The sequence below is a fragment of the Brachycentrus maculatus genome, unplaced genomic scaffold, assembly GCF_059751285.1.
Source record: "Brachycentrus maculatus isolate JH-2025_06_01 unplaced genomic scaffold, ASM5975128v1 h1tg000061l, whole genome shotgun sequence".
Classification (NCBI taxonomy): Eukaryota; Metazoa; Arthropoda; class Insecta; order Trichoptera; family Brachycentridae; genus Brachycentrus; species Brachycentrus maculatus.
The window spans coordinates 1,263,425-1,279,113 of NW_028280815.1; the positions used below are offsets into that span (position 1 = coordinate 1,263,425).

Genomic DNA, 15,689 nt, shown 5'->3' on the forward strand with positions numbered 1-15,689 from the left:
ACATGAAGCGTTGTGAGAATAATATAATTTATGTATGAGTACTTAAAATTTGAGTTGTGTGGTTGTTAACCATGAGTAGAATGGTGAATATCCAGACTTCCATATCCTTCTTCATCTATGTTGAGATGTCAAAGTGTAAAAATTATTCCTAAGCGGATAAACTCATTTTGTTTAGAGACTAGAAGGAATGTGTATTTGATTACGCATTTTTATCGATTGTTGCGCGGTATGATCGATAATCCTGAAATTATCCGGAGCATTGGTGTGTATGTTCCCGATAGTTACCTAAGACAGCGTCGGCATAGATTGTTTCACATTCCTATACACAGGACCAACCTGCCGATGATTATGCCTGTAGGAAGAGCTACCGCTATGTTGAACAATATCTCATTGGATATTGATCTGTTCCATGTGTCTGAAGGAGTTTTCCGAAGCGTGATTCTTCTACACCTTTAGATAACATATTTATCATATCTTAATGATATCTCATTCTTGCAAATTTTCGATTTTGATGTATTTTAATGTAAACGCTTTGCATTTTAAGTTTGTAATGTGTATGTTAATTATGAATAAATTGAATTGAATTATGTACAAGGATTTGGACACACCCAAGATGTTGCATTTAGTATAATATTATTATCTTATGTGCTAACTCTTTAATTTCTAAAAGTTTGGTTTACAGTACCACTAATGCTTGTGGTTTTCAATGGTTTTTTTTCTTGATGTATTCCCTATAGTAGAATTCCCCAAACATGGCAATCATGAAAGCGTTTTGTGGAAGAAAAGCGACAGAAATCCACTTTGGGTAGGTACAGCTTGGTCTGAAGAGGACGTGTGTGAAGTGGATGAAGAGTAATATGAACTGCAACTGGAAAAAATAAGTATTATATGTAATGTACGATTAAATATCCAGTTTCCAATTAATTTATTCAGTACTCTCCTTATCGTTCATCGTTCATTTTGTGTAATACCACTTTTATAAACACTTATTTGTGACTAAGGGCGTTTGTCCACTACACGGATTTCACCATGAAAATGACTACGACAGTTTAGTGCGATCGAATTTACGGGCAATGTGCTAACGCACCGATCCGAAGAAATATGGACAAAAGCACAAGCCAATCCAAGCCAATCATCGTTTTAAAACGCCAACTAACGTGCCGGACGGTAAAATTCCGTGTAATTCTGGGTAGTGGATAAGCGTCCTAACTGAAATAATCATTCTATCATCAGGTCATTAAAATAAAATTATTACAATTTGACATTTGTATAAAAATACAATTTTTAAAGAGAGAAAGAAGACAAATGAATCATAATGGGAATATTTTCAAAAGTGGACAAACAAAGGCCAGTTTTATTTACATTTAAAATTTCTATACCCATTGATTTATTAAAATTATGGTCTTCAGATATAAGGTGATTAGCAAATACCGAAAAATTATTATTATTAAGACACCTTAGATGTTCTTTAACTCCGATATTGAATTTACGCGATGTTTTTCATATGTAAAAGGCTGGACAGTTGAAAGAATTTAATTTATAATTTTGAAAGAGAGAAAGAAGACAAACGTGGAGGTCGTCACCAAGACGTTACATTTACATTATAAATTATTTTGAGTAATCAGGAATTTTAGCTTATAATATTGTTACATTTTGGTGCAATTTACTGCTTTCATATTAGTTTCTGTTTATCAAGGATAATCTGTATATCAAAGTTCAAAAACAAGCTAAGAGTGTCAGAAATAACGACTCTAAGGAGCATATCTGGCAAAAGTCTACGAGATAAAATAAGGTTCACCAGGATAAGAGAAACACGTGAGATCGAAGATGTTTTTAGGTGGGGAAGGCAACGAAGAAGACAATGCGCAAGTGAGGAGAATGGAACCATCTAGACCCTCCCACATTGCATTGCATGGCCAGTCCCAAAGTACATAATTCCCAGGCAGACCACCAAAGAGCTGGGAATCGACATTACAGGAGGCTAGTCCCTTTTAAAAACAGGCCACGAGGCCTACATCAAAAAGAATAATAATAATATATGAAGTAAATGTAAAATGACTTGCAGAGACCACTAAACCTGATGGATCTTTATGTCCTATTGCCTAATTATTTTTGCCAACTGCATGCCTTCTTTCGCACATTCTATTTCCAATTTGAATCTGCCTTTTTTTTTTAAATTGGACACAAAATAAAATGTTGGCATTTCCAATTTAAGAACACTTACTAGTTGTATTTGCGTGAGGTATTTTTTCCACCAAATTATCTTCTTGTCTTTTGAGCTCATGGCAGTTAGCAAGTAGTAACTGTACATAACTGCATGGACAAAACAGTTTATTGTTCCGAGCATGGCTGCATGACCAGCTGAAATAAGAGTAAACAAAATCACATCAATTTCTTTATTTCATCATACACACAACTAATAACAACTGCTGACCCTAATTCGCACCGAATGGTGCAAAGGACACTGTATCTCATTGACGCAGTGTTATCTAGAGCGTTAATTATGTGAAGGCGACGTGATTGGTCCTGCGCTTGTAAATTGATGGGATATAGTTGACGCGACTGAAAGAACTCAAGATGAAACTTCAAAGTAATATTTAGCAAATTTTCATAAGAGAATTTTCTATGGAGATTATTTTTAATTGCCTATGGTCTGTGTATTCTAAGAATAAAAAAGGCGTCGAAAGACCTCAAAAAAGATGGTCTGGCGACATAGCGGTTGTGGGGTGTATAAACTGGCTGCAAGCAACAAAAGACGGAAAAATATAAGGATACGGAAGAGGCCTATATCAAGCAGTGGAGGACAGAAAGCTAAAGAAGATGGTCTTTATATCTCAATGGATTCATACACATAGCAGGGTATAAATTATACAAGCTAGTATAAATACGGATGTACAATCCCTAGTGCCTAACCATTGATGCTATTCTATGTTCCCTCTCCTATAATATCTATGATTCATTCTTCATTTCTTTTCAGTATAGTAAGTAATATTCTTCACCCTGATCTCCTCCGAATTATGTCATCTGCATCCCATCAAACATATTCCACTCCTCCTTTGTATCTCAAGGAATTTGCACACCTTAGCAGTGTATAAATTATACAAGTTAGTATGAATACGCAAATACAACCCCTACCAGCTTACCATTGATACTATTCCAAGATCTTTCTCCCATGATATCTACCATTTTATTTTTCATTTCTTTTCAGTATAATCAGTAACATTCCACTCCTATATCCATGAATCTGGACCACAGGACTGATTGTCCTTCCCTCATATAATCACGATTGAGTCAACATCGCGCTGATACAAAGCCAACATAGGAGTCAGAAGAAGGTGAATGAAGATCTTACTTAATACAGAGAAATGAAAATAATAAAAACATGTCTTACCGGGTATGTATTTAACCGACATAAATCCAGAAAATATCATCAGAATATGATGGTACACATGAAGAAATGTCACTTGATTGTTTTTCTTTCTCAGTACAAAGAAAACCTGAAAATATACAAACATTGATAATGCGAAAATATTATTTATTCACGGATTTATATTATTTTTTTCATATCAAATGGTTTTTTCCCCCCATTTTTGCACCCTGCTTATAAATGCAAGGTCATGCTACGGGTAAGGAATTCTTACACTCTTACTATAGTCCTTTCCTTCTTCTTCTTCTTCTTCTTCTTCTTCTTATTATAGGCCTTGCAGCCTGTTTTTAAGAGGGATTAGCCTCCTGCGACGTCGATTCCCAGCTATCGACCCATCTCTTTGGTGGTCTGCCCGGGAGTCATCTACCATGGGGTTGGCCGTACAGTGCGATGTGGAGGAGTCTGGATGGTTCCATTCTCCTCACATTGTCATACCATTGTCTCCTTCGTTGCCTTCCCCACCTAACGACATCTTCGATCTCGCATATTTCCCTGATCCTGGCATTTCTGATTCTATCTCGAAGACTCTTGCCTGTTATGCTTCTCAGAGTCTTCATTTCTGACACTCTAAGCGCGTTTTTTGTGGCAGCGGTGTCTGCTCTACTTTCGATTCCATACGTCATGATGGGTCGGACACAAGTCCTTTCCAGTATGCATTATGTGGGAGAAAAAAAAGAGGGTAGAGCAGCGTTCAGCTGCTCCACTCCACTACACTTTAGCTCCGTAAATATCGGTCATAGTTGTTCTACAATTCCCGGCTCTGATGTTTATCCTCCTTCATTGTAGTTTTTCATCTCCACAACTATACTTTCCAGGTAGTCCATGTACACTTGGGGACGACTCCGCTTCTTAGCATCTCCTGCGGGTTCAGGGAGTCGATGTTGTGAGTATCACACTCCAGTTGGAGAATCCACCTGTTTTGCTCAAACATTGGGCAAGATCTCAGTACGTGTTCCACAGACTAAGTAGTGGTGCCATCATACGGGCAGCATGGATATTTATATGTTACAACTGCATCACATAGACTAGGGCTGTGACTAATAAGTAGCCATTCTTTTTTTGGCGGATACCCACCAAGACACCTTATGTGTATCAGTAGAGTTCTTTTTTACATACTTGTTTAATTATTTATACCTGTTTTTATGTAATATACACACAAGAAAAGAAAAAAGGGTAAAAATTAAAACTAATTATCTATTTTTTAAAGAACTAATTCTTGATTATTTATGTACCCATTCCTTTATATTACCTTTGATCCATATTGTTGTTTGCTCTCTTATCTCTGTCGGCAACAACTTAAAAATGGAAGGAACTACGTATTGAAGTGTTGTACTTATCTTTAAATTTTCACTATTGGGACCATCACCATTCTTTGTGCAATATGCAACCAAATTAGTGCGCTGATTGGCATCATCAGATTTTTACCAAATGGATGCCTGGCTTCAAATATTCAAGTTCTGAATTAATTATTATTACTCACCGTATCAAGTAAATCCACAACCTTCAAATAATAATAATACCTCCCAAATTGAACAATCTTCAACTCCCTTGGTGTGTATTCCCATGAAATGGGTTGACAAAGAATATTGTAATATTGACTCCACCATAACTGACGTATACACTGAAAAAACATCACAGGCATTATTTGACCTGTGAAAGAATACAAGGCTGAAATAAGCATTATTGATAAAATTAAGAAAGGTGTGTAAAGATGGTTTGGACACCTGGAACGTATGAGTAAGGAAAGAATGGTTAAACAAAATTATGAGGCAAATGTAATTGGAAAAAGAAGTAGAGGAAAACTTGGCACAATCAGGAGTCAGGAGTCGAACTAATCGGCGGGTATGTACGAGGAGATGCATGAATGTGGAAGAAGCAAAGAATGTTTACGAAGACAGGGTGGTATGGCATTCTATTCTCTCTGCATACCCCTGAGGAGAAGCAGCTTGATAGTTAGTTAATTAGTTAGTAACGTAAAAAATTATAATGTTTATTTTTAACCGAATATCATGGCAGCCCGGCAGAACTGGTGTTTAGGACCGCATATATTATAACACCGCATGAACAGTATGAAGGCTGTCTAAAGATCAGATTCGTACTCGGTGAAGACCAAATGCCACCTATATAAAGCCCGCCTCGTTCTTGTTCTCTCACACAGCTGTAAGACATGGCACCTTAGAAGGGCCCAGACCAGCCGTATACTTAGCAATGAGAATAAATGCCTGCGAAGAATTTTAGGCATGTGGTGGTTTGATTTTTGAAAGAGGGAATACGACATAGGATACAGCAACCCATGTCTTCAAGAAAAGGCGATTCAGTCGCCTTTGCCATGTGTATCGCATGCCTCCTGAGAGCCGCCATTGAGCTTGCCTCTTATACAAGACATAAGGATCCCATCACCCAGGATCTCCACTGCTGACAATCCGTTAGCAGTTCTCATCTGAATTCCAAGACTCAGACCTGACTTGAAGGAAGTTGATAGCTGACAGGAGAGCCTAGAAGCAGTTTGTGGACTCCATACGTTCCACATAAGGAGCGGATGTGGATATTAAGTAGTAAGTGGTTATTTTGAACCTCTATGCTTTGGAATCAGAGAAAATCTTTCTAACTGCACCATTTCAACACACTTGTACAATTCTTCTTCTTCCTACTCCTTCTCCACTCCTCTCATCCCAGTCGGGTCGCGGATGTTGCAAAACCACGATGTTTGCTTTCTACAAACATTGTGGCATCGCAAGATTGGCGACCTTTGTACAATTGTGTAAGTAAATTCATAGATTCAAATGTATTTTAATCCTTTCCAGTCCCCCAAAATGAAAAAAAAAATATCTAGGGAGACAGTTACATTCCAATAAAAAACTAACTAACCGTCACGCCGCTTCCCCGCAGGGGTAGGCAGAGAGAATAGAACGCCACACCACTCTGTCTTTGCAAACATTCTTCGCCTCTTTCACGTTCATGCATCTCCTCATACATACCCGCCGATTGTTACGACTCCTAACCTGACCACTTTCAAGTATTTGGCATACCTGATCGTGCCATGTTACATTCCAATTGGAAAAAAATCTTTTGTCCTCTGCTTCACATACTGTTGTAATAGATACGAGTGACAAAAATATAAGCTTGGAATTTTAATAAATAATACTAATGATGAAAAAAATGACAAATAACATCCGATATGGGACCTAAGAGGAAAAAATCGATGTCGAATGAGATTGGACATTGGACCAGTAAGGGTTGAAATATGGTTTTAACACTTACTTCGAAAAAAATAAATGCCGAACAGAATATTTGAAATGCATTATACGCTATCAAAACTTTTTCCAAATTGAAAGGCTCTCTCTTTTCCATGTATTTTGGGCCCCAATCCTTGACTAATTTGTAATAAACTATCATTGCTAAGACCATGCATGCTGGATTTAGAAAAAACCAAGTATCTCTCGATCTGGGATCTGAAATGACACAAATACATGCTTTAAGCATTCAATAATTAATATGTAAAGATTTTTATTAATATTTCAATAAAGATCTAGACTCGATATATATGTATATATATATATATATATATATATATATATATATATATATATATATATATATATATATATAAATATATATTTATATATATATATTTATATATATATATATATATATATATATATATATATATATATATATATAATAATATATAATAATATATATATGTATATATATATATATATATATATATATATATATATATATATATATATATATATATATATATATAAATATATATATATATATATATATATATAAATATATATTTATATATATATGTATATATTTATATATAAATATATATATATATATATATATATATATATATATATATATATATATATATATATATATATATATATATATAAATATAAATTTTTTATATATATATTTATATATATATATATATATATATATATATATATATATATATATATATATATATATATATATATATATATATATATATATATATATATATATATATATATATATATATATATATATATGTCCGCCTCCGTAGTGTAACGGTCAACACGCTCGGCTACCGTTCTGGAGGTCCCGGGTTCGATTCCCAGGGGGGGTCAAATAAATATAAGTGTTTTTTTCACTGTAATATTTATTCAATATTACCCTGGACTGGTACCTGAAGCAGAGGGCTGATCACCTTTCCTTCATGTGTAAACGATCAAGATAACACTGTGTTTATATGAAACAGTGCCCTATGCACCATTGGGGTGCGGATAAGGGTTTTATTATTATTATTATTATTTAAATAATAAAAACACAAATATTTATCTTATCATATCTTATCTTTTTTTTAAAAAAATAATAATAATTTGTGTGGTACTCACCACTTAGATCATAATTTAAATACCGATAAAATTCATAGATTCCATGTAAAACAATAAACATTTTCACACAGTCTGACTTGTTCCAGAAGATTCTATGCACAAAATATTTTTCGATTGTCACCACTCCGCGGTCAACAACATTCTGATGTAACAAGTGATTTGACAATCATTTTTGTTGGCACAAAGAAAGTATTATTTAAAACGACCACGTAAGCAAGCGTTTAATTTGAATAATTTAAGCGTTCCTTTACCAAAAATACCATTCTGTTGGGAGGAGTCGGCTTAGAACATTTGTCTTTTACATTACATTTAAAACTGACTTACTAAATTTGGCGAGCGTGTCTTTACTGTCGTGGGACCGATGGCGTGGAATGCTCTTCCACCAGTAGTTAGAAATAGCGAGAGTAAGATGATCTTTTAAAAAAAAACTAAAAACACATTTCGCTAACTCCTTTCAAGAACGTCATAATTTAAAAAATCATCAATTTTCAGTTGTGCATGTTTTCGGAATGCCTAGAAAATGTACTATATCCCAGGAAAGAGGCATATTTTTAACTTAATATTTACTCGCTACAGGGCAGAAAGTGTTGTTTTTGCATTTTTAAGAAAATGTATTGTTCAATAATTTTTTTAAATAAACAACATATTTTTCAAATGGAGAAAAAAACCATCAGGTTTTACCTAAAAATATCTGTTGCACAGTAAAAAGTTCAATAAACGGCTTGATATTTATTTTTAATAAATTATATTATATTTTTAAACTTTAAAAACGTTCTTCTGAAAAATCAAGTTTTTTGATATCTGACGTTGCTGAAAGGAGTGAGCGATATGTTTGCTAAATCATTTCTACTATCTTCTTTTCTCCAATTCATTCACGCCCTTGAGGTAGTATTTGACAAAAATGGCGCTATATAAACTATCCCGATTTATGATTATTATTATCAACTAACTGACGTCACTTAGGCAGAGATAATAGAAAGCCACACCGTTCTATCTTTGCAAACATTCTTTGCCTCATCCACATTCATGTATCTGTCAATGTAATCATACATCGTAATGTGCTCCCATTTGCAATTGCACTCGCCTCATAAATTTATTTTACCATTCTTTCCTCACTCCATCATTCCAAATGTCTAAACCACCTCAACACACCTTTCTGAATTATGAATATTTGAACAATAAATATCTTCTAAGAAACTTTATAAAATAAAACAACTTTGTTTTAACCACTTTTTATTAGTACACTTTATCCAACCGGTTTCGATAAGAACCTTGTCATCATCAGGGTTTATGTACTAAATTCTAAAACATGGAAATACTCATAGTTAATTACCCTTCCCTTACCAAAAACATCCACGCACTCTGTACACCATATGAAAATATGATTTTTTAAATCATATTTTTGGACATATATATATATAAATATATATATATATATATATATATATATATATATATATATATATATATATATATATATATATATATATATATATATATATATATATATATATATGTATATATATATATATATATGTGTCCGCCTCCGTAGTGTAATGGTCGGCTACCGTTCTGGAGGTCCAGGGTTCGATTCCCAGGGGGGGTCAAATAAATTCGAGTGATTTTTTCACTCTAATATTTATTTAATATTACCCTGGACTGGTACCTGAAGCGGAGGGATGATCACCTTTCCTTCATGTGTTAACGATGAAGATAACACTGTGTTTATATGATGTAGTGCCCTATGCACCATTAGGGTGCGGATAAGGATTTAGATATATATATATATATATATATATATATATATATATATATATATATATATATATATATATATATATATATATATATATATATATATATATATATATATATGTAATAAAATACCTAGGTACCTACCTATACATTTTATTAAGTACTTACAAAAAGTACCTACATAAAACAGTTCTACCACCAGATGCCGCATGCGTCGCTCAGAATAAAACAAAAGACTTCCGATAATATTATTAACTGTAAGAATCAAATAGATAGATAGATAGATAGATATATTATAAAGATAAATTAAGAATAAACTTTAATTACAAAGCAACACATTGTTTATTTTATTATTATACGCCCACTTTACATATTATTTACACCCAATTTATAAAGAAAAATATTACCACGTTATATATATATATATATATATATATATATATATATATATATATATATATATATATATATATATATATATATATATATATATATATATATATATATATATATATATATATATATATATATATATATATATATATATATATATATAAATATATATATATACCATTACAATTTATTTTCAGAATTTTTGCATAATTAATCAATCCATTTCAAGTGTCAGATGTCAACAAATATTTTTTTATTGTATGGATAATTTATTTAGTCTATACCTGACCTTACCTGTCAATGTAATCATACATCGTTTATTGGTAGTAAGTACTTTCCTTACATTTTTGTGGCCCAAATACACATTTAAAAACTCGGCCATTCTGAAACCTCAAAAGAAAATTTACAGCATTTTGAGTTACAGCAAAAGTAAATTTACAGCGTGGTACAAAATGGACATTACTTTTGACTTATGTAAATAAAATGAAGAGTAATTTTTTCACTCTAATATTTATTTCTCTAACATTTTAAGTGTGTTCAAATACTTGTTCACAAATCTGGGTTATCTCCGCTTACGAAGAAGAATATGGAAGTCTGGGCATTTAAGGGGCTTACGATCGTCATAGCCTTTTTGGTTAAGTGATCACCTTCCACACATATAACATTTACCAATTCTTCGCATAATTGACGAACACACTTTTTATTTTTTTTGTAACTTCTAGATATATTGATCAAACTCGTGACCTAGGACATGTGAGTTTACAACAGCCATCTATGTTGGATTATGGACAGCTTTTATTAAGCAAATACTCTTTCTATTTGTATGCCAGGTTTGAATCTTGGATTAAATTGGCATACTTGAGCCTGAAAACGGGATTTTTTTTATTTTTTATATAGCTTATAATTTGACCGGTTATTTTATTCCCAACATTTTGGGTTAGTCCAAGTTAAAAAAAAATTAATACTGTGGTTAAGTAGTGATTCCATATTCTTCTTCATCTTTGTTGAGTTGCCAAAAAAAAAAACACACAGAAAAAAATTAGATTTTTTTAAAGGACTAACCCACATTTAAAGTCTTGTCTGCAGGTAGGATACTTAGGATAGGGAAGGTAAATGTGAAAACACATCGCTCACTCCTTTCAACAACGTCATATATCAAAAAACTCGATTTTTCAGGAGTTCATTTTTAAAGTTTAAAAATATAATAAAGTGTATTAAAAAGAAATATCAAGTCACTTATTGAACTTTTAACTGTGCAACAGATGTATTTAGGTAAAACCTGAAGGTTTTTTCTCCATTTGAAAAATATTTAGTATATTACATTAGTATATTATACATATCGCTCACTCCTTTCAACAACGTCGTTTTTTAAATTTTAAAATATAATCAAATGTATTAAAAATAAATATCAAGCCACTTATTGAACTTTTTACTGTGCAACAGATGTTTTTAGGTAAAACCTGAAGGTTTTTTCTCCATTTGAAAAATATTTAGTATATTTAAAAAAATAATTAAACAGTACCTTTTCTTCAAAATGTAAAAACAACACTTTCTGCCCTGTAGCGGGTAAATATTAAGTTAAAAATATGGCGTTTTTGCTGGGTTATAGTTCATTTTCTGGGCATTCCGAAAACATGCACAACTAATAATTGACTAATAGTTGAAAGGAGTGAGCGACATGACAAATACCCAGACTAGTTGAATATAAATCATTCTTGCATTAAGCATTTAATTTGAGCACGGATTGATACACCAGTGGCCATTGAACCACACTAAATGCATAAATTATAAAAAATACACACTCTAATTTTATGTAAAATAATTTTATTTTACTAATTCATTAATTTATTTTATTAATTATGGAAATTATTGTCATTTCCTTTTGAAATAATAAATGAAATATTAAAAATGTTGTCTAAAAAACGTGTGTTGATTTGAAGGGTTTTATTGCAATAGTAAAATTCATTACGTGCCCGGCTCCGCTGACAGCTGGATGTCACTTCACGACCGTATTTTTTTAATTATTATATTTTAATTATTTTTAACTCCTAACCTTTCAACTCTTTTCAAAACCATTATTTATTAAGAAGAATAAATATTTTTTTGAATATAAAAAAGGTGTTTGTGAAATGTTACCTGGGTTTAAATAAAATTAAGTTGCGATTTAACATATGTTGGGCCTTAAGGACGAAAAAATACTTGGCATTCCAAGATTCGGACCTTACATACAAATGAAAGAGTTTCTTCTCAATAAAAAGCTTCTTTCATCTCACCAATAGATGCTTCTATTGAAATTCTATTGATTCAAGCGCTGTCTCCAAATTGAACCATATATACAGAAATTCCAAGAATTTGAGTAGTGTGGTTGTCAATCATGGGTTTAATTGGTGAATGCTACATGTGTGTAAAGTGATCACTTAAACCAACCTATGACGTTCGTAAATGCCCAGACTTCCATATTGTTCTTTTTCATCTATGTTGAGATGTTAAAAATGTACTTTATTATATCGTAGTCATACAGGAGAAAGTGACCAACTAACAAAACGTAAAATGTTCAGGAGGGCCATTTAAGTCACTTTTGCTTGGCAAGAAAATAAACATCAATGCAGTTAGTCATTTTTAACAAGTCAATATATTATACTTCCAAGTTTAAAATCCTTTGGGATTTTTTCACGGTAATATTAAGCTAGTAAGATATCAAATAGTCAATGATCACGTTTTTGTAAAACAATGCACTTGGTCACTTTCTACTGTACGACTACAATAAGTTTATTGTATTGGTTCCCATGTAAGGTTTTTTAAACAATGATAAAAAAAAAAATTCTAAACAAAATACATAAGTTTACGATATTTCAGGTCGATTTATTATTATTTATTAAGGTTATTTCTGGACGATAGGTTGATACCCTATTATTTAGGGCTCTATCTGCGTCAAAAAGATGTCAAAAAAATAACTCCTAATTGGAGATAATTCAGATTTGTGACAAGTATTTGGACATACTTAATACAATATTATTATCATATTTCTTGAACTGACACCGGTGTAATTATCCTCTTTTCATTTTAAATTTTACACTGTAAACATCCAATTATCATACAATGCAAGTGCCTGGTACCACTTTATATTATTACGTTACATTCTGAATGAATGGAAATTCCGTGCATAATATAAACACCTATCCATTTCCTGTCAACAATGAACACATTGTAATATTTTAAGACATCAAAATACAATTATGCTTTCATTTTAAATTAAAAATAGTTGAAGACAAGTTGTATTAAATACCAATGTCCAAGTTACACAACTTGGTAGGAATATAGGCAAGGCTTTTTTTCCTTGTAATGCGGTAGAACGGCGTTCAAGCACCACTCATGGATTTTTTTATTTTAAACACATTCGGACGGGTGTTTTTTTATGCCTGTGGACCTCTGCCGAAGGGATTTGATAATTATGTACACATAGTTTAGAGACCTTAACAAAGATTTTGATACATAATATTTATATAAAAATATTAATCAATTCCTTCTTTTCTGCCTTTGAAATGAGGCCGGTGCAGAAAGTAAAAATACCCTTCCCGTCCTTAAGCATCAATCGACCGAACGGGTAGAAATATCTTTCCCTTCCTTAGTGTGTTAATTTTCAAAATCAATTAGACGTAACAATGTGTATGCTTATATAATTACAATCTATATTTATATAATTTGTCAAAATGATAAAATATGGTATTGTAATAAATATTTAAATGGTATTTAAATTTTATTTTTTTTGAGGTATAAAGCTTAACATGAAGTGAGTTCCGGGACCCCAGAATGTTTCCAATGCAACAGATTACACTTTGCACTTTTAAATGCAGATAAATGTAGAATAATATAAATACTTTGCTACTAATGACACTTACCTACACCCATGGTACACATTATTTATCATATAAAGATAAGGTGCACAATTAAATCCTGGTTCCGACCTTAATGTATGGAAGTGAAACATGGAGTTGTCAAAAGAAGGATGAAAGTAGACTGAATACATTTGATATGCGATCTTTCAGACAAACATTGTATGATAGATGTTCGAATAGCAATATAAGGAATGAATGCAAGGCTGAGATAAGCATTATCTTTAAAATTAAGAAAGGTGTGTTGAGATGGTTTGGGCATGTCGAATGAGTGTACCAACTGTCAGTTCACTCCACATTTCCATACCACCTCAGTTTGGGTATGTGAATCGAATGAGTGAAAAAAGAACAGTAAATCAAATTTATGAAGCAAATGTGTTTGATAATAGAAGCAGAGAAAAACTTGGCGTGATCAAGTATTTCAAATACTTGAAAGCGGTCAACTCAGGAGTCAAAATAATCGGGGGGTATGTATAAAGAGACGCATGAATGATAAAGAAACAAAGATTTTTTGAAGACATGTATTGGTATGGCATTCTATTCTCTTTGCCTATCCCTGCGAGGAAACACCATATTCAATTAGTTAGTTAATTTAGGCAAGGTGATCAGATCTCCACTTCACGTAATAATCAAGAGTAAAACATTTTGAGTGTGTCCAAATACTTGTTCATCTCACCAATAGATGTCTCTATTGAAGTTCTAGTGATCCAAGAATAATGTTTAAAAATTGGTTCATATGCGTAGAACTTCCAAAAAAATTGAGTATTGTGGTTGTCAATAATGGGTAGAATTGGTGAATGTTACATGTGTGTAAAGTGATCACTTAAACCAGCCTATGACGGTCGTCAGCGCCGTAAATGCCCAGACTTCCATATTCTTCTTCATCTTTGAAGAGATGTCAAAAAATAATCAAGGCAATATTAAACAAATCTCTTTTTCTTCCTGGCTCCATCGCAACTTATTGTCTATGTAGACTGTTGGGGTCAGCTCTCCTCCTCCTTAGGTTATAGGACCTACAACCTTGGATGAACTTGTTTCCTCTGCTTCACTTTGCTTGCCCTGGGATCCCGCAAGCTGGCCAAGGCTATGTAATATCAGAATACATTGCCAGTCTCTGGATCACCGAGAGAAGAATCATACAAGCTAACAAATATAAGGATGAAAAAGACACTTTTATTTATTTTGGTCCCTCTGAGGATGGAACCCAGGACCTCCAGCATGGTAACCAGATCTACTAACCACTACACTATGGAGGCTATTATAAGATAGCAAAATAAGAATAATGTACAACATTTTGAGTGTGTCCATAATATAAGAACTAATATAAGAGTTTCTGCTTAATAAAAAGCTTCTTTACATCTCACCAATAGATGTCTCTAGTGAAGTTCTAGTGATTCAAGAACAAGGTTTCTAAATTGGTTCATGTATAAAGAACTTCCAAGAATTTGAGTAGTGTGGTTGTCAATAATGGGTAGAATTGGTGAATGTTACACGTGTGTAAAGTGATCACTTAAACCAGCTGATGACGGTCGTCAGCCCCGTAAATGCCCAGACTTCCATATTCTTCTTCATCTTTGATGAGATGTCAAAAAATAATATTAAAAAAAAATTAAATAATAATAATAATAATAAAATAAAAAAATAATTAAAATAATAAAAGAATAATGTAATAAAACAAAATATGTTTGGATGTTTTTATTGTTACCCATAAATTTTATTATACATATTGTTTTTATTTTTATTTAAAACCATTTATCTTTATTAAAAGTAAAAATAAAATACTATCACTTATCATAAACACATTTTTATTTTAATTAAAAAATACAT

At 32.3% G+C, this 15,689-nt stretch overlaps 1 protein-coding gene and 1 long non-coding RNA gene across 2 annotated transcripts; one reads left to right on the forward strand and one right to left on the reverse strand.

The window, feature by feature from the left end:
* Nucleotides 1-597: 597 nt before the first annotated feature.
* On the reverse strand, nt 598-7,960 carry LOC148311528 (very long chain fatty acid elongase 7-like). The gene is made up of 6 exons (XM_088256524.1): nt 7,822-7,960; nt 6,689-6,879; nt 4,908-5,048; nt 3,392-3,497; nt 2,225-2,361; nt 598-868 (listed from the first exon to the last, which is right to left on the reverse strand). The coding sequence occupies exons 1-6, from the start codon at nt 7,880-7,882 to the stop codon at nt 704-706; spliced, it is 801 nt and encodes a 266-aa protein (XP_088112650.1). The 5' UTR covers nt 7,883-7,960; the 3' UTR covers nt 598-703.
* Nucleotides 2,949-4,881, forward strand: LOC148311529 (uncharacterized). Its single transcript, XR_015837233.1, has 3 exons — nt 2,949-3,104; nt 3,209-3,335; nt 4,243-4,881. It is a non-coding gene; the product is annotated as an uncharacterized LOC148311529 (long non-coding RNA).
* Nucleotides 7,961-15,689: the final 7,729 nt, after the last annotated feature.